General features: G+C 37.7%; 1 protein-coding gene and 1 non-coding gene across 4 annotated transcripts in view; both read left to right on the top strand.

Annotated features, from left to right (window-relative positions):
• The window catches only part of TRPC3 (transient receptor potential cation channel subfamily C member 3), a 42,232-nt gene extending 22,287 nt beyond the window's left edge, over window positions 1–19,945 (top strand). For 2 of the 3 annotated variants that reach the window (XM_048078133.2, XM_013191358.3), the window contains exons 4-12: window positions 4,202–4,366; window positions 6,208–6,424; window positions 8,158–8,391; window positions 10,036–10,300; window positions 11,915–12,110; window positions 13,922–14,131; window positions 16,254–16,337; window positions 17,473–17,548; window positions 19,020–19,945. In XM_048078133.2, the coding sequence (XP_047934090.1) occupies window positions 4,202–4,366; window positions 6,208–6,424; window positions 8,158–8,391; window positions 10,036–10,300; window positions 11,915–12,110; window positions 13,922–14,131; window positions 16,254–16,337; window positions 17,473–17,548; window positions 19,020–19,162 (1,590 nt within the window). In that variant the 3' untranslated portion in view covers window positions 19,163–19,945. The remainder of the gene's footprint in view (window positions 1–4,201; window positions 4,367–6,207; window positions 6,425–8,157; window positions 8,392–10,035; window positions 10,301–11,914; window positions 12,111–13,921; window positions 14,132–16,253; window positions 16,338–17,472; window positions 17,549–19,019) is intronic. The other variant, XM_048078134.2, reaches the window with a different exon arrangement.
• Window positions 8,493–8,661, top strand: LOC125184569 (U1 spliceosomal RNA). Its single transcript, XR_007168790.1, has one exon. It is a non-coding gene; the product is annotated as a U1 spliceosomal RNA (small nuclear RNA).
• Window positions 19,946–19,971: the final 26 nt, after the last annotated feature.

The following is a 19,971-nucleotide window of genomic DNA, read 5'->3' as shown; positions in this document are numbered from 1 at the left end:
TTCAGACACTGAAGTTTCTCGTTGATAGGAATGAAAATTGGGAAATCTCTGTGTTATGTGCTTGTGTATCAGAGTATGCGAGGATCTGCTCCTGCTAGGTCCCAACTCAGTCATTAGGATGTTAGGAATAAATAACATTCTAATCACCCTTAGTCATACAGAAAAAAAATATTTACATACTGATCATTCGGTTCATGGTCATAAAACAGAATGCGCCTAAAATGTTACAGTCAGTTACACACAGATAAAATTAAAGCAAATAAATTAAATTTGGGAATTCCTTAGTGACCAGATACAGGCCTCATGCGTCTTTATTGTACACTGGGGTTTGGATTGGGTCGTAACATATTAGACAAATGTAATTAAGTAAAATCAGCATATGTAATGAAAAATAAGAGACTGCATGGAAAGTAGGATGAGAGAAGAGATGCAGAAGGAAGAAGGTTGCAGGATCATATGGCTGGTAGTTAAAAGGTGACGTGAACTACTGTGCTGTGAGGAGATGAAGCAGGGGGGCAGGTGGATATGCAGGGGGAAAAAAAACAGAAGAGGTTGCAATTGCTTTCAAAATAAATAAAAATCAAATACTTTAACTGAGACAGAAGGATGAATTGCTGAGCTATTATGGATGGGACAAGTGACATGAGTTGCTATGAGGAATTGGAAGTGGTGTGTATTCTTGCAATTACCAACAGTTAAATACATTGCTAAGATGTTTAAAGAACCCTTAGACTTATTTCCAAAGAAGAACTCGCTGTAACCATTGGCATCTTAGTCGCTAACTTCTCCCTTTTCTGGGGAAAATTATAAGCCAGGCAGATCTCCTCTCGGCGTCAGATGAGAATGTTGATAGACCATGAGAAATAAACTAGCACACAGCTCTGGATAGATGTAAGAGGGCCCTCAGGCTGATTCATAGCCTTCGGCAAGCTCCCTTAAACCTCCTTTTCTGCTTTTTCCGATTTCCTCTGGCAACAGGAGGAATAACGTGGGTGTTTCTTTTCTCTCCTCTTCCCTACAGTTTTAAGTCTGCTTTTTAAACATGTCTTTGTAATTTGAAATTATTATTTATTTTTCTGTCTTTGCCCACAGTTAATCTGCTGAGGTATTTGTCCTTTGATGGCCTGAGTTGAAAAGGAAACGTATGCTCCCAAAGAGGAGACAAGAGTATGTCAGAATGTGTGCTTTACACAAACAGACAAAAAAGTCTCCTTTTTTCCTCCGGCCAGGTTAGAAGCTTCTATGGTACATAAGCTTCAAAGGTGACAGCCTATTAAAGAGAATAAAAATACAATTCGAGTTGACATCAGTTTCTGAAGGACTTTTAAAATCTCTTTTTTTGTTTGTTTTTTGTTGGCCATGCAATTATAGGAACGAACTGTGTTTATGTGTGATCTAACTGGCTACCGAATCATGCACCAAAATACTTAGGGACTTCTGTTTTAAAGAAAAGTGGATTAAAATATGAAAATTACTTCCCTGTTTCAAGTACATGCAACAGCTTCAATTTTTTCCTCCTGAGAGATTTAAGGTTCTCTGTTCTCATTGCCAATGAGTTAATTTTATTTTTTGAAGAAGTCTGCCCTACTGTATGCACTTATTAATGAGTTTTGGAATATGAATGGAGTTTTGCAGAAAAGACCTGGCAAACAAGTGTATATAGTACATTATGATCTCAACAGAGTACAAAGCCTAATAAAATTGATATACAACATTTACAGTATTTTTTAACTATAAGTAACTCGTGTCAAATCTCACTGTTAATCCAACACGGAGTTATCAGATTTATTTTCAAATCCTTTTTGTGATACCAACTAGCATTCTTCAGTCCAATTTACTAGTAATTGGTGATACCAACTAGCATTCTTCAGTCTAATTTACTAGTAACTGTCAACCAGTTTGACAAGTAGTTACCTGATTTCTTCAAAGGGCTGTGATAACTAGGCTTTTTACCCTTATGCTTAACCAGTGTCCCACATGCTCTTCTAATGTGGCAGTCTCACGGGACATGGCATAATTACAGTAATACTGATAACGATGAGTGTGGTAGTACTTCAGAAATGGACTTTACCAGAAATGTAAATATAACAGGAGTGCAGGCACTCATAGCGCTATTTCCTCCAACTCCTTCCGCTTCTTCTGCACGCTCTTGGTTGTATGACGTGGGAGTGACTGTATGGTCTTTTCTTTGCAAGTATCCCATTGCTTAATCCTAATGAATTACGACAGTTCTTTAAAAACGGGGCAACACATGTTCATCCTTCAACTTAACCAAGAGTGTTCTCAGTAAAATTAAGCTTTAAGCATATCAAAACAAGTGCAGTAGGTGGCCACAGCTTTTTTTTTTATCATTCCATAATTGCTTCGATAAATATATCCATGCTGAAGTCTTCCTGACGCTGCATGGGAGAAAGTTGGAAGTTGCTTGTTTTTTTGTTTGTTTGTTTGTTTTGTTTTGTTTGTTTGTTTTGTTTTTGTGAGTACTGGATCCGTAATATTTGCCATTTTAATATCTAAACGTCTCAGTCAGTGCTTGCTTTCAATTTTTGGACACTTAGGGAGGAATCTGTGGAAACTAGAGACTAATGAAACTTGTTTAGTGAAACAATATAAAAGGCTCAGGAAAGCAAGTTTGTTTTGTAATAACTGTCTTGAGAAGAAGCTGAACATTAATCTCAGGTGCATTTTTCTGCTTATCTGATTGTCTTTTCTTGAGTAGACCCTGATAAATTCACTTGAATGCCCAATTTCTTTGTCTTAATGGTCTTAATGTTTATCTGGCTTATTTGTGTGGTTGTGTGGGTTTTTTTCTTCTTTTGTTTGTTTGTTTTTTGGGTGTGTGTGTGTTTTGTTTTTTTTTTTTTTGTCTTAAAGCACATGGTTACAAAAGTGCTTGATGATGTCTTGGCCTTGCTTGGTTGAAGTCAGTTGAAATTTTATCATTGAAATCAGTGGACATCAGAGTCAGGTCAAAACAGAGTAAGCATATATTTGACAGTTGTCTTTCACGTGTCCATGTTTGAGTACAAGTGGTAGCTGTGCATGCTTAGACTACTGCAATCAGAACATTTTGTTTAAATGCTTAAATATTCTCTCAAATTTAAGTGTGCAGATTTGAAAATATCAACCTTTGGTCTTTATATCAGAAACTATATTTATTCAAATATTTGTACAAATGTACTCTTGTGGTTTCCCCAATTCTGTTTGATGCTTGCTATAGATTGTATACACTCAGGATCCTCTAGAGTATTAAAGTAGTATAAAGGAACAGTTACTTTTCAAAAATGTGCAATTTGAGTATTTTGTATTTTTTAGCTGAGGTAGTATCAAAGGTATGAACTTAAAATAGAGAATATACTAAACTATGCAATCTATTGCAAAATGCAATCTATTAGCATACTTAGAGCATCATTAAAACCACAGGAGCGTCTTTTCATCTGACTCACAAAATAGAATTTCCTTGAGTCACTGAATAATAACTGTTATTTTCCACAACAGACCAAAATGTCTTGGTAGGACCTGGCTTCTTACTGTATTTCTAATCCCAGGCGCATCCAAGTAGAAGCGGTACCTATCACCATTGATGCTAGTAAGAGAAGAAACCCTTTCATTATCCATCTCTGTGCCTTTGTTGAGGTTTAAAATTCTGTGCTATAGTTTCGCTTCATTTATTTCTTGCCTTAGTAAGTTTTAGACTTAAAATGTATAGATGGTTAAGGAGATATTTGGAGCCTTTGTAGAAGAACCAAATCACAGGGCAGTGATGTTTGAGGAAGTGGATGTGCAGAAAGGGAGAGGCTCAAGGTGAATTCTGGGTCCCCCAGAATGTCTGAGCTCCACTCAGACTCTGCATGTACCTTGGATCAGCTGGATTTGCTGAGAAATTGTTGGAAGTTAGCACTAAAGCTCAACTCTGACTCGATCCAGTTGGGTATGCAAAGTTGTTCTAATGATGTGTAAAAGACTTCCGTTGTGATTGCTGTCCACGTGTGTGACTCTGTCCTCAAAATGCTTCTTTTAATGAGCTCAGCAGTTTCTTTTTTATTTGTTAACCATTATTTTAAAGGAAAGAAAAAGAGGCGTGGTTCTTAAGGTCTGAATTAACATCAGATATTTAAGGTTTACTGATCCTGTACATAGCAGTCATATAACTCATACTATAAAATTTAATGTGTCTTGGTTTTCTGTCTTTTTTCTGCAGTTTGTGGCCCATCCAAACTGTCAGCAACAACTACTGACTATCTGGTATGAAAATCTCTCAGGACTGCGGGAGCAGACCATAGCTATCAAGTGTCTGGTTGTGCTGGTTGTGGCGTTGGGCCTTCCTTTTCTAGCCATTGGTTATTGGATTGCGCCATGTAGCAGGGTACTGACTCTTATAAATTGTGTATCCTATACTATTCTGGGTGCTGTTTTTAAGTTTCTGGCTTTCAAAATTTAAAGATGTGCCTGTAATTCTGTTGTTTCCAATTTTTAACTGATTAATGATATTTTTAGTCTACAGCAAAGAAATGCATTTCACTCCTATGTTTTCCTTGCAATTCACTTCAAAAAGGAAGTTTGCTCATCTCTTGCATATTTCAAGGGAACCTGGTGTTTTCTCTGGGTTAAATATTTGTTTACTTTTAAGATAAATGTGTATGAAATAGTATAATTGTTGTTCTGATTATTATCTGAAATGTTGTTTTCTGTGCTTATCTTTAGTGAAGATATTCCTCACAGCTCCATGTCATAGAAACATTAATACTTTATTTTTTGGTAGCGTCTAATGTGGAAAAGTAACATTTGTGCTTGAGCTTTAATTCTCAGTACCAGAAACACCTGACATTTTTCATAGTTCTCATGTCAAACAAATGCAGTGTACCTTCAGATGGGTTATTTGATATTGTAATTTCAAAATGCTTTCTAAAGGTCATCAGCAGGAAAGGAACCTGGGATTGTTTGCACAGGTAGTAAATGCTGTTTAGTGTGTGCTGGTCTGCTTAGTGCATAGTAGCTGACCCCAGTTTCTGAAAGCCATTCCTTGAAATAAGAATGCTACTTACAGTTCCCCACCTGCTGAACTCATTTTTTTTTTTTCTTCGGATACAATGCTGCTGATAATGCAGCACTCCACAGGGGATTTTATGATAGTGGGAGGGACATGCCAACTCAAACATGCAGTCGTGCCCGGAGGTCTCTGAAGAGCACTGCTAGGGGATCTCAGTTCCATCTCTGTGTCTGAGCTGATGCACGCGTTGCTGCCTGTGGTGCAGCCTCACTGGTACTTGCCTTCTTTGAGGGCAGGGCTGGGGGAATCCAAGCAGCATTGGCAACGTTAGACCTTCACTGTCTAAATTAAGGACGCTGGCAGTATCGCCCTCAGAGGGATGGACTTGGCACTTTTGACCCTGGCTTGCAGGATGAGGCTAGTACAGATGGAATCACAGACTCTTCTTTTTTGTATAGCGAGTAACAGCAACAGGCCCATTGCTCTTCCCAGCATTGTCTTCTAGAGTCAGCTGTTCCTCTCCTGAGCTACAAAAGGGCTGCCTATGTTGTGTGTATTCTGTCCTAGCAGGTGCAGATGTTGAAATGAATTAGCTGAATTTATTTGGAAGTAATATCTCTGATACTTTCTTTCTTAGTCCACTGTGATGGAATTGTCATTAGTTTTAGTAGACATTTGCAGGTTATTTGTTTGGGACCTTCTGCTCTGAAAAAATGTTCAGTGGATGGAAAACAGTAGCCAGAGATGAGAAGATGAGTCTGATTTTTTTTTCCTTAGTTAGGTTATAGTCACAGACAAGCTAATAATACTTTCTTGTTTGTAGGGGAAGTGTTCTGCTACTTGGGGCTTTTATTTATTTGCCATAGGCTTGCTCCAGCCCCCCATTGGCATCTGTGGGCATTAGATCAAATTTTTTCTGTGAGTGCCAGTGTACACTTGTAACTCCTTGGAGTGTTTCCCCATAAATATTGCCATTTAGAGTTTATGGAATAACATAAACACACACTAACAGGGCAGTATAGTCCATGAGAGTGCCTTTGAGAGAGTTTTGTCTGAAATGGTAAAGCACCACAGTTCAGGGCACTTGGAAGAGTATCCTTTTAAAACAAAGTTTCAGACTGTTCTGAGCACTGAGTGCCATAAATGCTTCTGAAATACTTGACAAAAGAGTTTGTTTCTTTGAAAAAAATATGACTGCTTTCATTCTGCCTTTGCAGCTTGGAAGAATTCTTCGAAGCCCGTTTATGAAATTTGTGGCACATGCAGCATCCTTCATTATTTTCCTAGGCCTGCTGGTGTTCAATGCTTCAGACAGATTTGAAGGCATAACAACGCTACCAAATGTCACCGTTACTGATTACCCTAAGCAGATCTTTAGGGTGAAGACTACTCAGTTCACCTGGACAGAAATGCTGATCATGGTGTGGGTACTTGGTAAGTATAATGCCCCTTCCATCTCTGTCACTGTTTGCCTGAAGGTAGAAATTCTAAAAGAAAGGAGAGAAGCCCAGGTCCCGACCCTTCGCTCTAGCTGCAGCACAGTTAAAATTAAGCCCTCAGGGCAGATAACAGTACATTGGAACTGGTGAAAGCATCTCTGTGCTGGCCCCTCTCATAGCAGGGGGTAAATACTTGTTTGTTGATTGGCAGTGACTTTGCTGCAGTTCAGTAATTCTGGCTTTTGTAACAGGAGCACAGGCTTGCTGAGGAGAACACCACAGAAATTTCACTTTGGTTTTCTTAAGTAGGATCAGCAAGTGTACTGTGCTGCTCTGTGTGCAAGAAGGTGACCTCAGTGTTAATGAGCTGGTGCATCAGTGCTTGTGTGGCTTTGCTGCTTAGGTAGGGTTTGGAGAAATCACTGATTCTACCCGTGTCAAGGGGCTAATGAGTCAGTTCTCATTACTCAATATTTTTCACAAAAGCTAATCAGCTGTTGGTCTGATTGAAACTATGTACGGCAGAAAATGCCGTTTTCTAGCTTTTCATCAAAGTTAGGTGCTTTATGTAGGAAAACAGCTACTTGATAATGTAGCATTCTCAGCTTTCAGAGGCTGCAGAAGAGAAAGGGAATACTTCTTTGGCTGCTACAAGTTCCTCGCTCTGCCTTTTGAATCATCTGTATCTCCTGGCTTAAGCACTGCTAATGTCAAACTCTGCTAGGGTATGGAGATTAGTATACCTGGTATGCTGCCTGGTGGTAATCCTATTATATCCTGATGGAGAGCAGCCTCTTTGTGTGACAGAAGGCAAGGACTGAGATTTTGGTGGTCTTTAGGACTCAGTCACTGTGAGAAATTTCTTGGACACTCAAGAGACAACCAGCCCCAAGCCAATCCAGTCTGTGGCTGCTGTGCATGTGGTTGGGGTGACAGCAAAATTACAGTTTATATTGGAGAATCCATGGCTCAAGTCTGCAGCAGAGCAGTACTCCCTCCGAACTACACAGCCAGGGAATCAAGGAGAAAGTTTGTTGTCTTTTATTTTATTCTTGCTAACAAACCTTTTTGAAGTAAGAGAAAGTCTTGATTCACAACAATTATATCTCAAAGTCTTGATCTGGCTGTGACCTGGATTAATCCCACATGAACGAATTTCTGAGGAGGCGTTTGAGTAAAAAAGCTGAGTTACAGCCAAATTCCACTTTCTGTGCTGAAAAGCATCTTATTCTGTAAAGTAGAGAACCAGTATTGAAACTGTGCCATTTATATTTGGGCAACTCTGTAGCTGGGTTATTGTGCTTCTCTATGTTAAATAAATAAATAAATAAGTAAAAAATTCTTCTGATTCATGAGCATTTTATGAATGCAAATGGTAAGGAAATGTGAGGTTCTTTTTCCACATTTAACATTTTTCTTCTTTAGAAGCCTAGCATGTTGTCATGTTGTTGGGCTATAACACTTGCACTGTGAAGTTGTGGCTCTATACCATCCTGTATGGAGACAGCTGAGCTTTATCCTTGCATATTTATTTATGTTTTGCCATTTGATCAATCCTGTTGAAACCAAGACAGCCTTACTCAAGGCGTGTGACAACCCTGTGACACTGCAAGTAAGTGAATTTTTGTTCTGCTGGTGCCACGTGGTTTCATGGAATGGGAGAATGCAGGAAATTTAAATGGAAATGGTGTGGCCAACTTTGCTATGTTTTGTCATTTCTTGTTGCAGGTATGATGTGGTCAGAATGCAAAGAGCTGTGGCTGGAAGGACCCAGGGAATATATTTTGCAGTTATGGAATGTTTTGGATTTTGGGATGCTGTCCATTTTCATTGCAGCTTTCACGGCGAGGCTTCTAGCATTCCTGCAGGCCACAAAAGCACAACAATATGTGGACAACTACATTGTGGAGAGTGACCTCTCTGAAGTCACGCTTCCTCCAGAAATAGAGTATTTTACTTATGGTGAGTTTAAATTTTCTGCAACATGAATGTTAAATTAGAAAAACTAGCATTTGAAGCCTTAAATTGAATTTTTGCTTGTGTTTGTGTTCATAGCATTGTATATGCTTACCTGGTAGGGGAGACACCATGATCAGGCCGGTGGTTTTCCCAGGGCGAGGCTCATCCCCTGCATTCCGGGTGTGCTGACCCCTGCGATTTCCCCAAATGTGGGAAACTCGACTGCATAATTTGGGGGGTGGGGTGGGACGACTGCATTTGCGCTCTCCCCTGGCTTTTTTGGGGGTTGGACCTGATGATCTCTCGAGGTCCCTTCCAACCCCTACAATTTTGTGATTCTGTGACTACCTGTTTCTACCTCCCTATTTTTCATTCTATACTATTTAAACAACAGTTGTTATGATGCTAATTTGGCAAATGTTTACCAAATCAAACAATGTGCATAAGGACAAAAGTTCAAATGTAACTTCATTATTTAACTGCCTTTTGTTGTAACTATTTATACAGAGCTAAATTTGACTGTCTTAATTTTAAACATTTGCAAGCTTTATTTTATTCTCCACATAATGCACAGCAGATACAATGTTCATGTGATTTTTTTTTTTGCTTGGTTCAGTTGTTTCAACATTGTAATTCAATATTTCATGATAAAGGAAGGATGCGAGACCCAGTAATCTGTTCAAATAGAATGGAAGTAATAAACAGTTGGTTATTGCAGTGCAGAAATTAGAGATGTGATGAATTTCTATTTGCAGCAGCAGCAAAGGCTGTATTTGCTCCTGACGGCTCCTTCGATATATTACAATAGCAAATTTGGTTTTGTTGTTTACTTTAATTGCTCTATAATCAATTTGAATTTGGATCTATGTAAATACACACTTAGAAACGTGGTATTTTGATATCAAACGCTTTCAGTCAGCAGTGTTGTGCTAAGATGGTACAGTAATTCATGCAATAAAAAATTTATGATTCTATATAAATATCTATATATATGATTCAATATAACTATTGTTTCTGTGTATATTGTGGGTAAAAATCATGATCCTACACCCTCTGCTATCTACTTTCAGTGGCAGTATTGTCTGTGACTTCAGTGAGGCCTTGGTTATATCCTAAATTTTTAACAATGGCAAAAGGTTGGTGTGGTTAATGAGTGAAATTGTTCATCAGCCAACACTGTTAACTTCTCATGAATAAAACCCCCAATATGAATAAATTTCTGGCCTTAGCATACTGCTTATTTACATAGCTAATAAAACAGTAATGCTAAGAAAAGCAACAAGGCATTGTTTATTCTTATTATAGTTTAGATTAAAGTCCAAAATGTAGAAGAAAATATTGTGTTTTTTCAAGTATAATTTTTCTTCTAGTAAAAGGTAATTTAGTTTATTTTCATGCTGTGTTACTTACAGGAAATAGGAAGAGAGTAGCAGCTGCTAGACTCTTCCAATATTTGTCTTTACTAAATTCAGACATGTTTACGGCAAATCCTATCAAGATTTATTTACAGATTTTTAAGATTTACAGATATTTAAGATTTAAGATATACAGATATTTATTTACAGATATTTATTTATTTTGTATTTTATTTACATTGTGATAAAGGAGTAACACTTTGTATTTACCTCTGTATTTTGTATCTTCCAGCTAGAGATAAATGGCTCCCATCTGATCCTCAGATAATATCTGAAGGCCTTTATGCAATTGCTGTCGTTCTTAGCTTTTCTCGGATTGCATATATCCTGCCTGCAAATGAGAGTTTTGGGCCCTTGCAGATTTCACTTGGAAGGACTGTTAAAGACATCTTCAAATTTATGGTCCTTTTTATTATGGTATTTCTTGCATTTATGATTGGAATGTTCATACTGTATTCCTACTACCTTGGAGCTAAGCTAAACCCAGCCTTTACAACGTAAGTATGCAATAATGTTTAAATAAAAAGCAGCTATGAAATTTTGAGTTTACCACTAAGGTAACAAAGTCTGAGGTACTATATGCTCTCTCCTGCTGTTAAAATTAAACTGAAGACAACGGGAGTTTGTGAGAAATCAGGTATCTCAGAACCTTAGAAAGCAGAATACAAAAGACCAATTCTTTCCTACTTGAATAATGGAAACTGTCACTGCAGTCTAAAATAATTGTACTAGTATATTGTGGTAATCATACAGGCTTGTAGACAACTGACTGCAACAAACGGTTATTGATTTCTCCTGAATGACATTTTCCTAAAGCAATTGCTATAATTGTGATCTCCATCTGCGCTCTGTCAGACTTATGTGATAAACAGAGAGATTCAGCCTAGGTGTCAGTGGTAGGTCTCCAAATAACACTTTAGTTTTTCAAGAAAGGGACTTACTGGTTATGTAGATGATGTATTTCTATCTTAGTTCAGTACTGAAACAAATCTATAAACTGCACTGGATTCTTTTGGATCAGATTTGCAGTCTACATGGTAACTTCTTATCGTTAGGTGAGTACAGAAGAAGGACAGTTATGTTCGTTTTCATGCAATGAGATGGTTTACTTGCCATGATTTTCTCTGAAGCTTTCATTTTTTTCATTTCCTTATTTATTTTACTTCGTGACACAAAGTGGTGCTGGAAGTGGAAACTACTAAGGGTATTACAAACCAGAGGTAGTTCCACAGGGTGATAAAACTCCGAACTCTTCCCTTTTTCCCATGTTCATACAGGAGGAGGTGTGACTTCCTTGAACACTGTTGCATTTTAATGTAGCTAATTCCATGACTTTTCCTTAATTTGAGTATGATTTTTGCACTTTTAATTTATTTTACAGTATTTGATATCAGGTGTCTAATATGCATAATATTTGAATGCTTTTTACAATCATAGAATATTCTGACTTGGGACCCACAAGGATCATCGAGTCCAAGTTCTGGCTCCACACAGGACCATCTAGAAATCAAACTATAAATATTAATTGCTTAAACAGCAGTGCTATTTTAGTAGACAATATACCCATTCATATAGCTGTGTCCCAGTGATGTGGAAGTCAGCCAGCAGCAATGTTACACTGATTTCAACAGCAGTCTTGAGCGAATCCTATGAGATCTCTTTGGATTCTTGGTTTTGTTGCTAAACCTGTTGCTACCCATTTTGGAGTGCATCCTTCTTAATGGAAGGTTTAATCAGAAACTATTGAAAGGAGTGCAGTGGTCTTCTTCCCATCAGTCCCATTTTTACCTTTGTTAGGACAGGGAAGGTCTGCCCCCTGCAGAGTTAGACTGGAAAATAATGAGAATATCTTGAAACCTGAAAATATGATGGCTTTCTAATTCCTGTTCTTTTGCATGCTTTATCAGTGTCACACCTATATTATCTATAGATGGAGCTCAGTGAGGAAACTGAGCATACTGTGAAAAATATTTTCTTGCATCTTTGTTGTTTTGATCAGTTCTCTACAAACCTGATCATGGACAAGTTGCTTGAGATTGTTTATCAATTACTGTAAACACAGTTTATATTTATTTGTGTAGTAGTAATAATATTGTCTTTTTTTCCCTTAGAGTGGAAGAAAGCTTCAAAACCTTATTTTGGTCAATATTTGGCTTGTCTGAAGTAACCTCTGTTGTCTTGAAATACGATCATAAGTTCATAGAGAACATTGGTTATGTTCTTTATGGCATATACAATGTAACGATGGTGGTAGTTCTGCTCAACATGCTGATTGCTATGATCAACAGTTCCTATCAAGAAATTGAGGTACGGTTCTGTTCTCAAATTGTTCTCTCTTGTTATATTGAAAAAGGGCAGAATTATTAATTATTATTTTAGTGATTGCATCTTTTGAGTGATGCAAAAGTATGATCAAGGGATTACCTCAGTAAAAGAGATCACAAAAAACACTGGTTTTGGACTGACTCAAACAACCCAGCCAAGCTGCGAATCCTTGCAGGATCTGAACAAGTAGTTCATCTTGCAGCAAATGTATGCGTCTGAGGAGATGGCATCCATCCAGAAGTCTTAAAAAACTGATGTTCAAATGAAGACTGCTGTGAAGTAGAAAACAAAGCTACTGGGCATAACATTTTAGACATGGTTAATTCATTCCCTGTTTGCTTAGGATGCTTATAGCATGTTTTCTTTATGTAGTGCACTTCAATCTTTGATGGATCATTAGGATATGGATTAAATGTATTTTGATGTATTCTTTAATGGAAACCTGGTTTTCAGTACCAATCTTTAGCCTTTTTAGCTAAACGTGCAGGAGTTAGATACTTCAGTCCTTACACCACTCCTGTGCACACTTTGTTACATTTATATGCCTGCCTGTACTTGGAGTGTGATGTAGGTGTTTTATCTTCATGGCTGTTGTGACTGAGTCGCACTTTGCAGTGTTTACAAGCTTTGCTTGTAATATGTATTTTTTTTCTGCTTTAGATACAATATTAAAATTTGATTGTAGGTTTGCTGAGCTTTTCCATATGCCCTGAAACACTGCAGCAGTATTTCTCCAAATCTACCAAATGACTTGGTTGAACAAATATTTGAATTTCAGAATTCGAAGTTCTTGGCTGCATTGCTTATTAAAAGAGAGATGCCTTATTTGAGTTTCAGTATGATGATAAAGTATCTTCATTTTTAAAGGTAATTAATTAAAGCAGGGTAATTAGCATACATCTCCACTAAAAATTTGGGAAAATTCAAATTGGAGAAGATACTTGCTTTTAGAAATCAAACCCAAGTTGCTGAAATGAAAATAAAAGGATTATTATAGTTTTCCAGACCATAAGTCCTGATACTATTCAGAGTACTACATTCATGCACGTGTGCACACGCATCAGCAGGAGGAAAAAAAGAAGAAAATCTCAGACTTAGTGTACAAATTAATATGATACTTCCAGTACTTTCAGTGACTTCTGGGGAATGTCAGGGAATTCAGCTGGAGAAGGCTGGTTATATTAAACCAGCTTTTCAACTTTGTAGTAGACCAAGTTGAGCCTTGCAATACTTCAGTAAGGATGTACCAGGACAAAATGGGTTTGTCATTTTTTAACAATTTATTCATGACAGTGAAGTTCCTATTTTGTGTGCTCTATTATAAATCAGCATTACTTTTCATGCTCTATGTGAAAAGCTGTGAGTACTACCACTTTAAGCAACGTCTGCCTTGAAGCCAATACTTTGTCACTTGTTTGAGTACCAGGTTCATGTGACCAACTTAAAGAAAAAAAAAAGATTTAATTAAAGAAAAGTTTGACTTTAAATAGCAAGGAGTTTATATGGTAGCTTTCAATTTCACTCAGTGCAAAAATAACACTTGTTTAAATTGTTCAGATGCTTGAACTAAGTACTGACAATGAGATGTTGACATAAAGAGACAGCTGAAATTTATTTAAAATAGTCTTGATAGAATGGTTACATTTTTGCAGAGCTATTGGGATTCTTACTAGCAAGCAGATAACATTTACATGAAAACAGAAAGAGTAGATATTTAAAAAGAGTTTTATTTGGGAGGAAGTTTTTTGCATTTCATTTTTTAAAAAGTATATACTTTTTTTTCCTCAATACAGGATGACAGTGATGTAGAGTGGAAGTTTGCCCGTTCTAAACTTTGGTTATCATATTTTGATGATGGAAAAACATTACCTCCACCATTTAGTCTTGTACCAAGCCCCAAATCTTTTTTCTATTTTGTCATGAGGATCGTTAACTTTTCTAAGTGCAGGAGAAGACGGCTACAGAAGGACATTGAAATGGGAATGGGCAATTCCAAATCTAGGGTAGGTACTGAAATCTTTTTATTATCATGAAGGAATGTATTTCCATTCCAGCATTTTACTTTTCTTTAAATTTCAGTGTGTAAATTGTACTTCTGATGATAGTACAGTGATAAATGTAAGCATTTATATTTATAGATCTGTAATTCAGATTGTTTTGAACCAGTATGTCTAGGCAAACAATGGCAATAAATTTTCTTAGGACAACAATGTCCAATGATTAGAAAAACACAGTTAAATAACTGACTCTTCAAAGATGCAATTAATTCTCACAAGGAATGACCTAAATATTGAACAAAGATGCTTTCATCCTCCACTGGAAAGATTTTTAGTTCAGGATGGAAGAAAAAAAAAAAGGAGTCAGAACTTTTTCTTTCGCTAAACCAGGTAAACAGAAAATGCTGTATGATACGTACTTCCTACTGCCACAAGCTATGTTCTTAACAGAGGACAACAGGAAAGAGGCAAAATAGGCGGTAATAATCTTTAGCACTTCCATGACATTCTGAATTTAGGTATCTAAGTGGTTTTTTACAAACATTAATGAATGCAGTGTCACAACACCCTGTGAGAATTGGATAATTTCTCCGATTTTTCACGTAAAAGAGGTTTCATTTGGCTTTTTCTTTTTTCTTTCTTTCTTTTAATAAGTTAGGCTAGAGGTCCTGTATATTATAAGGACTCAAAACTATTTTTGAAGATACGTTTTGATTTGGTTTACTGTAAATTACCAGAAATGTCAAGTCCAGTTACCTTTTAGAAAAGATCTTTTCTAGAGCCTGGATGTTTTGATCTGTTGGTGCTACTGAATCTTCCATAAAGAAAATATTTTCTCCAGTTTTCTGTAGGCAGTGAAAGTAGATACATGTTTTCTAAAATGTCAATTTTAATCCGTTTAGCTGAAAGCACTTCTTTTTGGTACTAACTACTCACTCACTCTCTAGTGCTCCAAATGCCTGAACTTCAGAAGTTCTCTGTGCTCACTGTTCAGAAGATGTGTTTAAAATAACAAAAATCCTTGATTCCCTAAGATATGCTATTATAACAAAGTGTTCAGTAGCACTGCCATATCATACAGCAGCAGCTTAGACTTTAAAGTCACTAAAGAACAAAAATTCTGTCTGAGTCACTGTTGAGACAAGTCAGGTTGAACTAGTTTTGTTGAACTACAAACCAAATAATCTTTCTCTGGGAAAGGCAGCCCACAGCCTCTTCTGAGTCAGGCTGAACTGGCACAGTTTTATGCTGTGTACAAAGATAAATCCTGGCCCAGTCCATGGATTGCCTGCAGGAAAGCGGGCAGCCTGGAGTAGGTAGAAACACCCCACTCGTGGCCCACCTTATGTGACAGGCTGTGCGCATTATAGGCACAATATACGTGACACAGAAAGCATCCAACTTATTGTGTAGGTGCAGGCTGACTGCACTTTGTTCCCCTAGCCCACCAGAGAGGTCAGCCATCATTGACTGAATGACTAACTGGTCACACAGAAAACTAATGACAGATACAGATTAGGGCCTTCTGCTATGGATACACATTTTTACTTCACGCTCACCAGTGCATCTGAGGTAAGAATTAGGTCCCTGAGTTGGTAGTTACAAACCTTTGGCCTTCATCACAAAAGCATCTTGTCCGAAGTGACTTTTCCTGTTTCTCACTCAATGGTACAAAAATAATGAATTATTTGGGAGCTGATGACTTTGTGGTGGAATTTGCTGATCTGTTAATAATTGAACACTGACTGTTTTCTAGCTGTATTACTATTCCTGATAATTGTGCTTTAGAAGAATACTTTGTACTGAGCAGGAATGGTTTTGAGCATGTATTTGCAGTTAAATATACGCCTAAGTGTGTGGATGTTAAACACAGAGCACAACAGCTCTGTTAAAGCCAGACTCTCTCTTCTTGCTATGGTCACTCATCCTCACCTCCAAGTCATAGTTCATTTCCTCAGCTGTGTAAACATAATTGTTTTGGAGCTGTGCTGTGAACAGGATGGCTAAAATAATCATTTTTTTTCAATTTATAAAATCAGACATACCAAAGTGGTGGTGGGGGTCAGAGGGGCTGATTTCTAAATGTTAATTCTATCACGTGTATTAACTTTTTCTTATTGTTTTCTAGTTAAACCTTTTCACTCAGTCGAACTCCAGAGTTTTTGAATCACACAGCTTTAACAGCATTCTCAATCAGCCAACACGCTATCAGGTAAGTACATCCGCTGGTCACTGTTTTGAGTAATAAGTGTGCGAAGGTACTAGCAGAATGATTTTTTGCCTTCATGAGATAAAGAAAACATTCTGTAGAAAACAAACCCCAGGATGCTACTAGAAAAAAAAAGGCTGTTGTTGTTCAAGCCTGATTATTGCAAGCATTTAAAAAAACTGACCCAGACAAAACTTAGATCTCTGACGTCACAGTTCTGAAAGTCTAGGAAGCAAACTTTGGAAACTGATTTCTGGGAAAGAGCTATGGAAGCATTGGACTGCCTAGGTTAGCATTACTTTACTTTCCTTTCTTCTCATGATGTGACATTCAGAAATTCTGCAGATGGGAATATTCCTGTCTAGTAAGAGGAGCTTGCTGGATATTAACTTCCTGTGTTCTTTCCTGTTCAGAAATAAAAGAGTAAATAGAAGCTCTTGTTCCCCTAGTGAGCATGTGGAAGGTACATAATCCATCTGTACAAATTATGTAAGGCAAGTTACATTAATTATGGTAGAACAGTACCAAGAGTATTAGTAAATATGAGGAATCCTTGCAGTTGCAGTATAAAAATACAGTTTTCATGGCTGATGTTGCACTATCATACTGTTGTGTTTTTTTTAAAGGTAAATATCTATTTATTACTATTTCAGACAAATCCTAACGTGAACTGAGTTTAACAAAGAGTAGACCTATTCTGAAGCTACTTAAAGCCTAAATTAGGTATGCTTAGACACCATGCTACCGTGCATCATCAGTTTGCAGCCCGGTGGTGCATCTGATGACTTCGTAAAAAGCGAATTGGTGACAAAAAGCCAAACTTGCTCATTTCCACTTGCTAGCTGCATAGAAAGAAACAAAATTACATTCTATATTTTCCTGTTGTCCTGTTCCATCCCAACAATTGTGGTATTTTGTAAATTAAGAAGTAACTGGATGAGAAAGGTGCTTATTTGTAATGACAAATCTTTGCATGCCACCAAAAAAAAAACCAAAAAAAAAAACCATACAAAGCAACTGCTTCATGTGGGGCTAGTCGTTCTTTCACTTGCCTACCTCTCTCACAACCTCAGAAGGAAAAGTGAATAGTTTCATTATGTGTGCCTAACCTGATCATATAACTGTTTTAATCTGGCAGCAAATAATGAAAAGACTGATCAAACGTTATGTTCTGAAAGCACAAGTGGACAGAGAAAATGACGAAGTAAATGAAGGTAAGAGACAGCATTTTCCAAATTCCAGAGAATTTTTGTCTTGTTTATTTGGAAGTATTACAGTGGTGCATGGAGGCTTCAGTTAAAATGAGTTTGCCTACTTCAAGTGCACCGAACTCACGTAGGTAGTAATGGAGTTACCCCTGTGACAATAAAAATAGACAATTAGGACTGAAGAAGTAGAACTTCTGAGAAATATTATGGGCTTCATCTTACAGATGGAAAACTGGGGTACACACGTGACACACCTGCAGTCACAGAGGAAACTTGTGAGGAATCACTCACAAAGTATTCACGCTTCCACAGTCCTTGTCAGAGCTACAGGATATCTTTCTCTCTGTTTCATTTAACTGAACACACAATTAACCAGACCATGAACCACTTGTGTTCCCATCTTTGATAAGCTGTGTGGAATACTCATCTGTTGTTGCACATCATTTTGAGAGGGGAAAAAAAAAAAGCTGTGTACTTACCTGTATGGCGAGGAAAAAATGAGAATTGTAGCCACTTTTTTTAGTGTACAACCAGACATCTTTTGAGAGATGATGTATCTAAGGTTTGTGTCTGTGTCAGAACTGCAGGGCCTTGGGAGCATCCCTGGTGCATGCTCCCATTGAGCTGAGACTAAGGCATGTCCTGTCCTTGCCTGGGCAGGCCCCCAGATGAAATAATGAGGGTGCACGCAGCATGGAGCTGACTGCCACCAGTAAGACACACCTGCTTAGCATGAGCAGTTCTAGTCTGGGTAGCTGGGATGATTTCAGTGTACCAGAAACACTTACCCAAGCTGCTCTGCGGGCAGGTGTGTGCTCTCCAACTGGTGGGAGTGATGAACAACCTGGGACAAGAACAGCTTTTACTGGCACAGATGGATCAGGCAATTGCACGCATATATGATGTGAGGGGCGTTACTAGCCTGGCCTCCACTATTGTTTCCATTTAAATGCTGTTTTTGTCCTTGTGTCAAATTCTAACAACTTTAAATTGGTTGACTCTTTCTAATTCAAAGGTTGTTGGTAAGGAAGAGGAGAGAGACCCAGAAGCTGTGAGTTTTATCGCCAGCTCTGCCACACTTTTCCTGTGTGATCTCAGCATATCACGTCAGAAAAAAACCTCTTTGCCTTTTCTCTCTAAAATGGGGGTACTAATATTTACCAGCTGTTCAGCAGTGTTGCTGTGATTAATGCATTAACCTATGTAAAGGGCTTTTTGAACCCTTGGTGTTCTGTATACATGTGGAGCACAACACTGGAGTATCAAAATACCTTTGGTGCTCTCTAGGGGTGGACATGTCTCAGAGAATGAGGAAGAGGTAAAGCCTTCTGCCCCACCCCACCACCTGCTCCCATGGACATTTCAACCAGCAGGGAATAATTTGAAGCGGGCACTGATGTGACTTAACATTATTTAAAGAACACTAAACAGACTTTGCTAACAAGTGTGTGTGTGTTTGTTTTTTTTTCCACTACAGGTGAATTAAAGGAAATCAAACAAGATATCTCTAGTCTTCGCTACGAACTCTTAGAGGATAAATCCCAAGCAACAGAAGAGTTAGCAATTCTAATACATAAACTCAGCGAGAAACTAAATCCTAATATGTTGAGATGTGAATGATTCAACAAACGAACCGTGGCTTCGACTACAGCACAACTATTTATTGGCAATAATATTTCAGTATCTTATACTTGAAAAATGTATTGTAGATTTTTAGCACTCAATAACTTTATGTACAGCTTCTCTGGAATTTAGTCTTAGGAAATTTTATTAACACACCATAAAAAGATTGCTGTCTTAATTTTAATCATCTAAAAGTAAGAACTATCCAACTTTTTTTTTTTGCACTTATGCATTAAGAAGGTAATTTTATGAGTTGCTGATATTTTAACAGGTTTCTGAATACATACTGAAACTTCTTTGCACTAAATTTGCAAGAAAAAATTAAAATAATGGCTACAGTGTAGTATTCTGTTCCTTGTATGAATAGGACCTTTGATAATACAGTAAATCAAGTAGAGAGCAGCGAAGGGTTACTTGAAATCTTTATTCTTTATTAGCGATGCTAGTAGTATGTAGAAGCTGAGACCTCACGGTATGATTACAAGGAGTTAATGAAAATCGGGTAAGTGTGACTGTTAAGTGTAGTAGCACTGTCTAACGCCTCTGTACATACATGTACCTGCCCTCCCGTTTCTTAATTCAGCATACTGACTTTCACTCGTAAGGACTAGACTTGTGTTTTTTTAATGACTTTCCAAGGTACCGCGATCTCAGTCTCTTCACGTGGTAGAGATGATTTTTTAAGATCCCGACTCCGCGCAGGGCTGCCGTTTCGTCACCCTGTTCTGCCCCACGCCTCTGCTGCTTACTTGTTAAATAAAAACCTCCATTTTTTCCTCACCCGCGCCGTTGTCCCGCTGCTTTGG

This window comes from Anser cygnoides, chromosome 4 (genome assembly GCF_040182565.1).
Source record: "Anser cygnoides isolate HZ-2024a breed goose chromosome 4, Taihu_goose_T2T_genome, whole genome shotgun sequence".
In the NCBI taxonomy this organism is placed as follows: Eukaryota; Metazoa; Chordata; class Aves; order Anseriformes; family Anatidae; genus Anser; species Anser cygnoides.
This window is presented reverse-complemented; position numbering and strand designations above follow the sequence as displayed.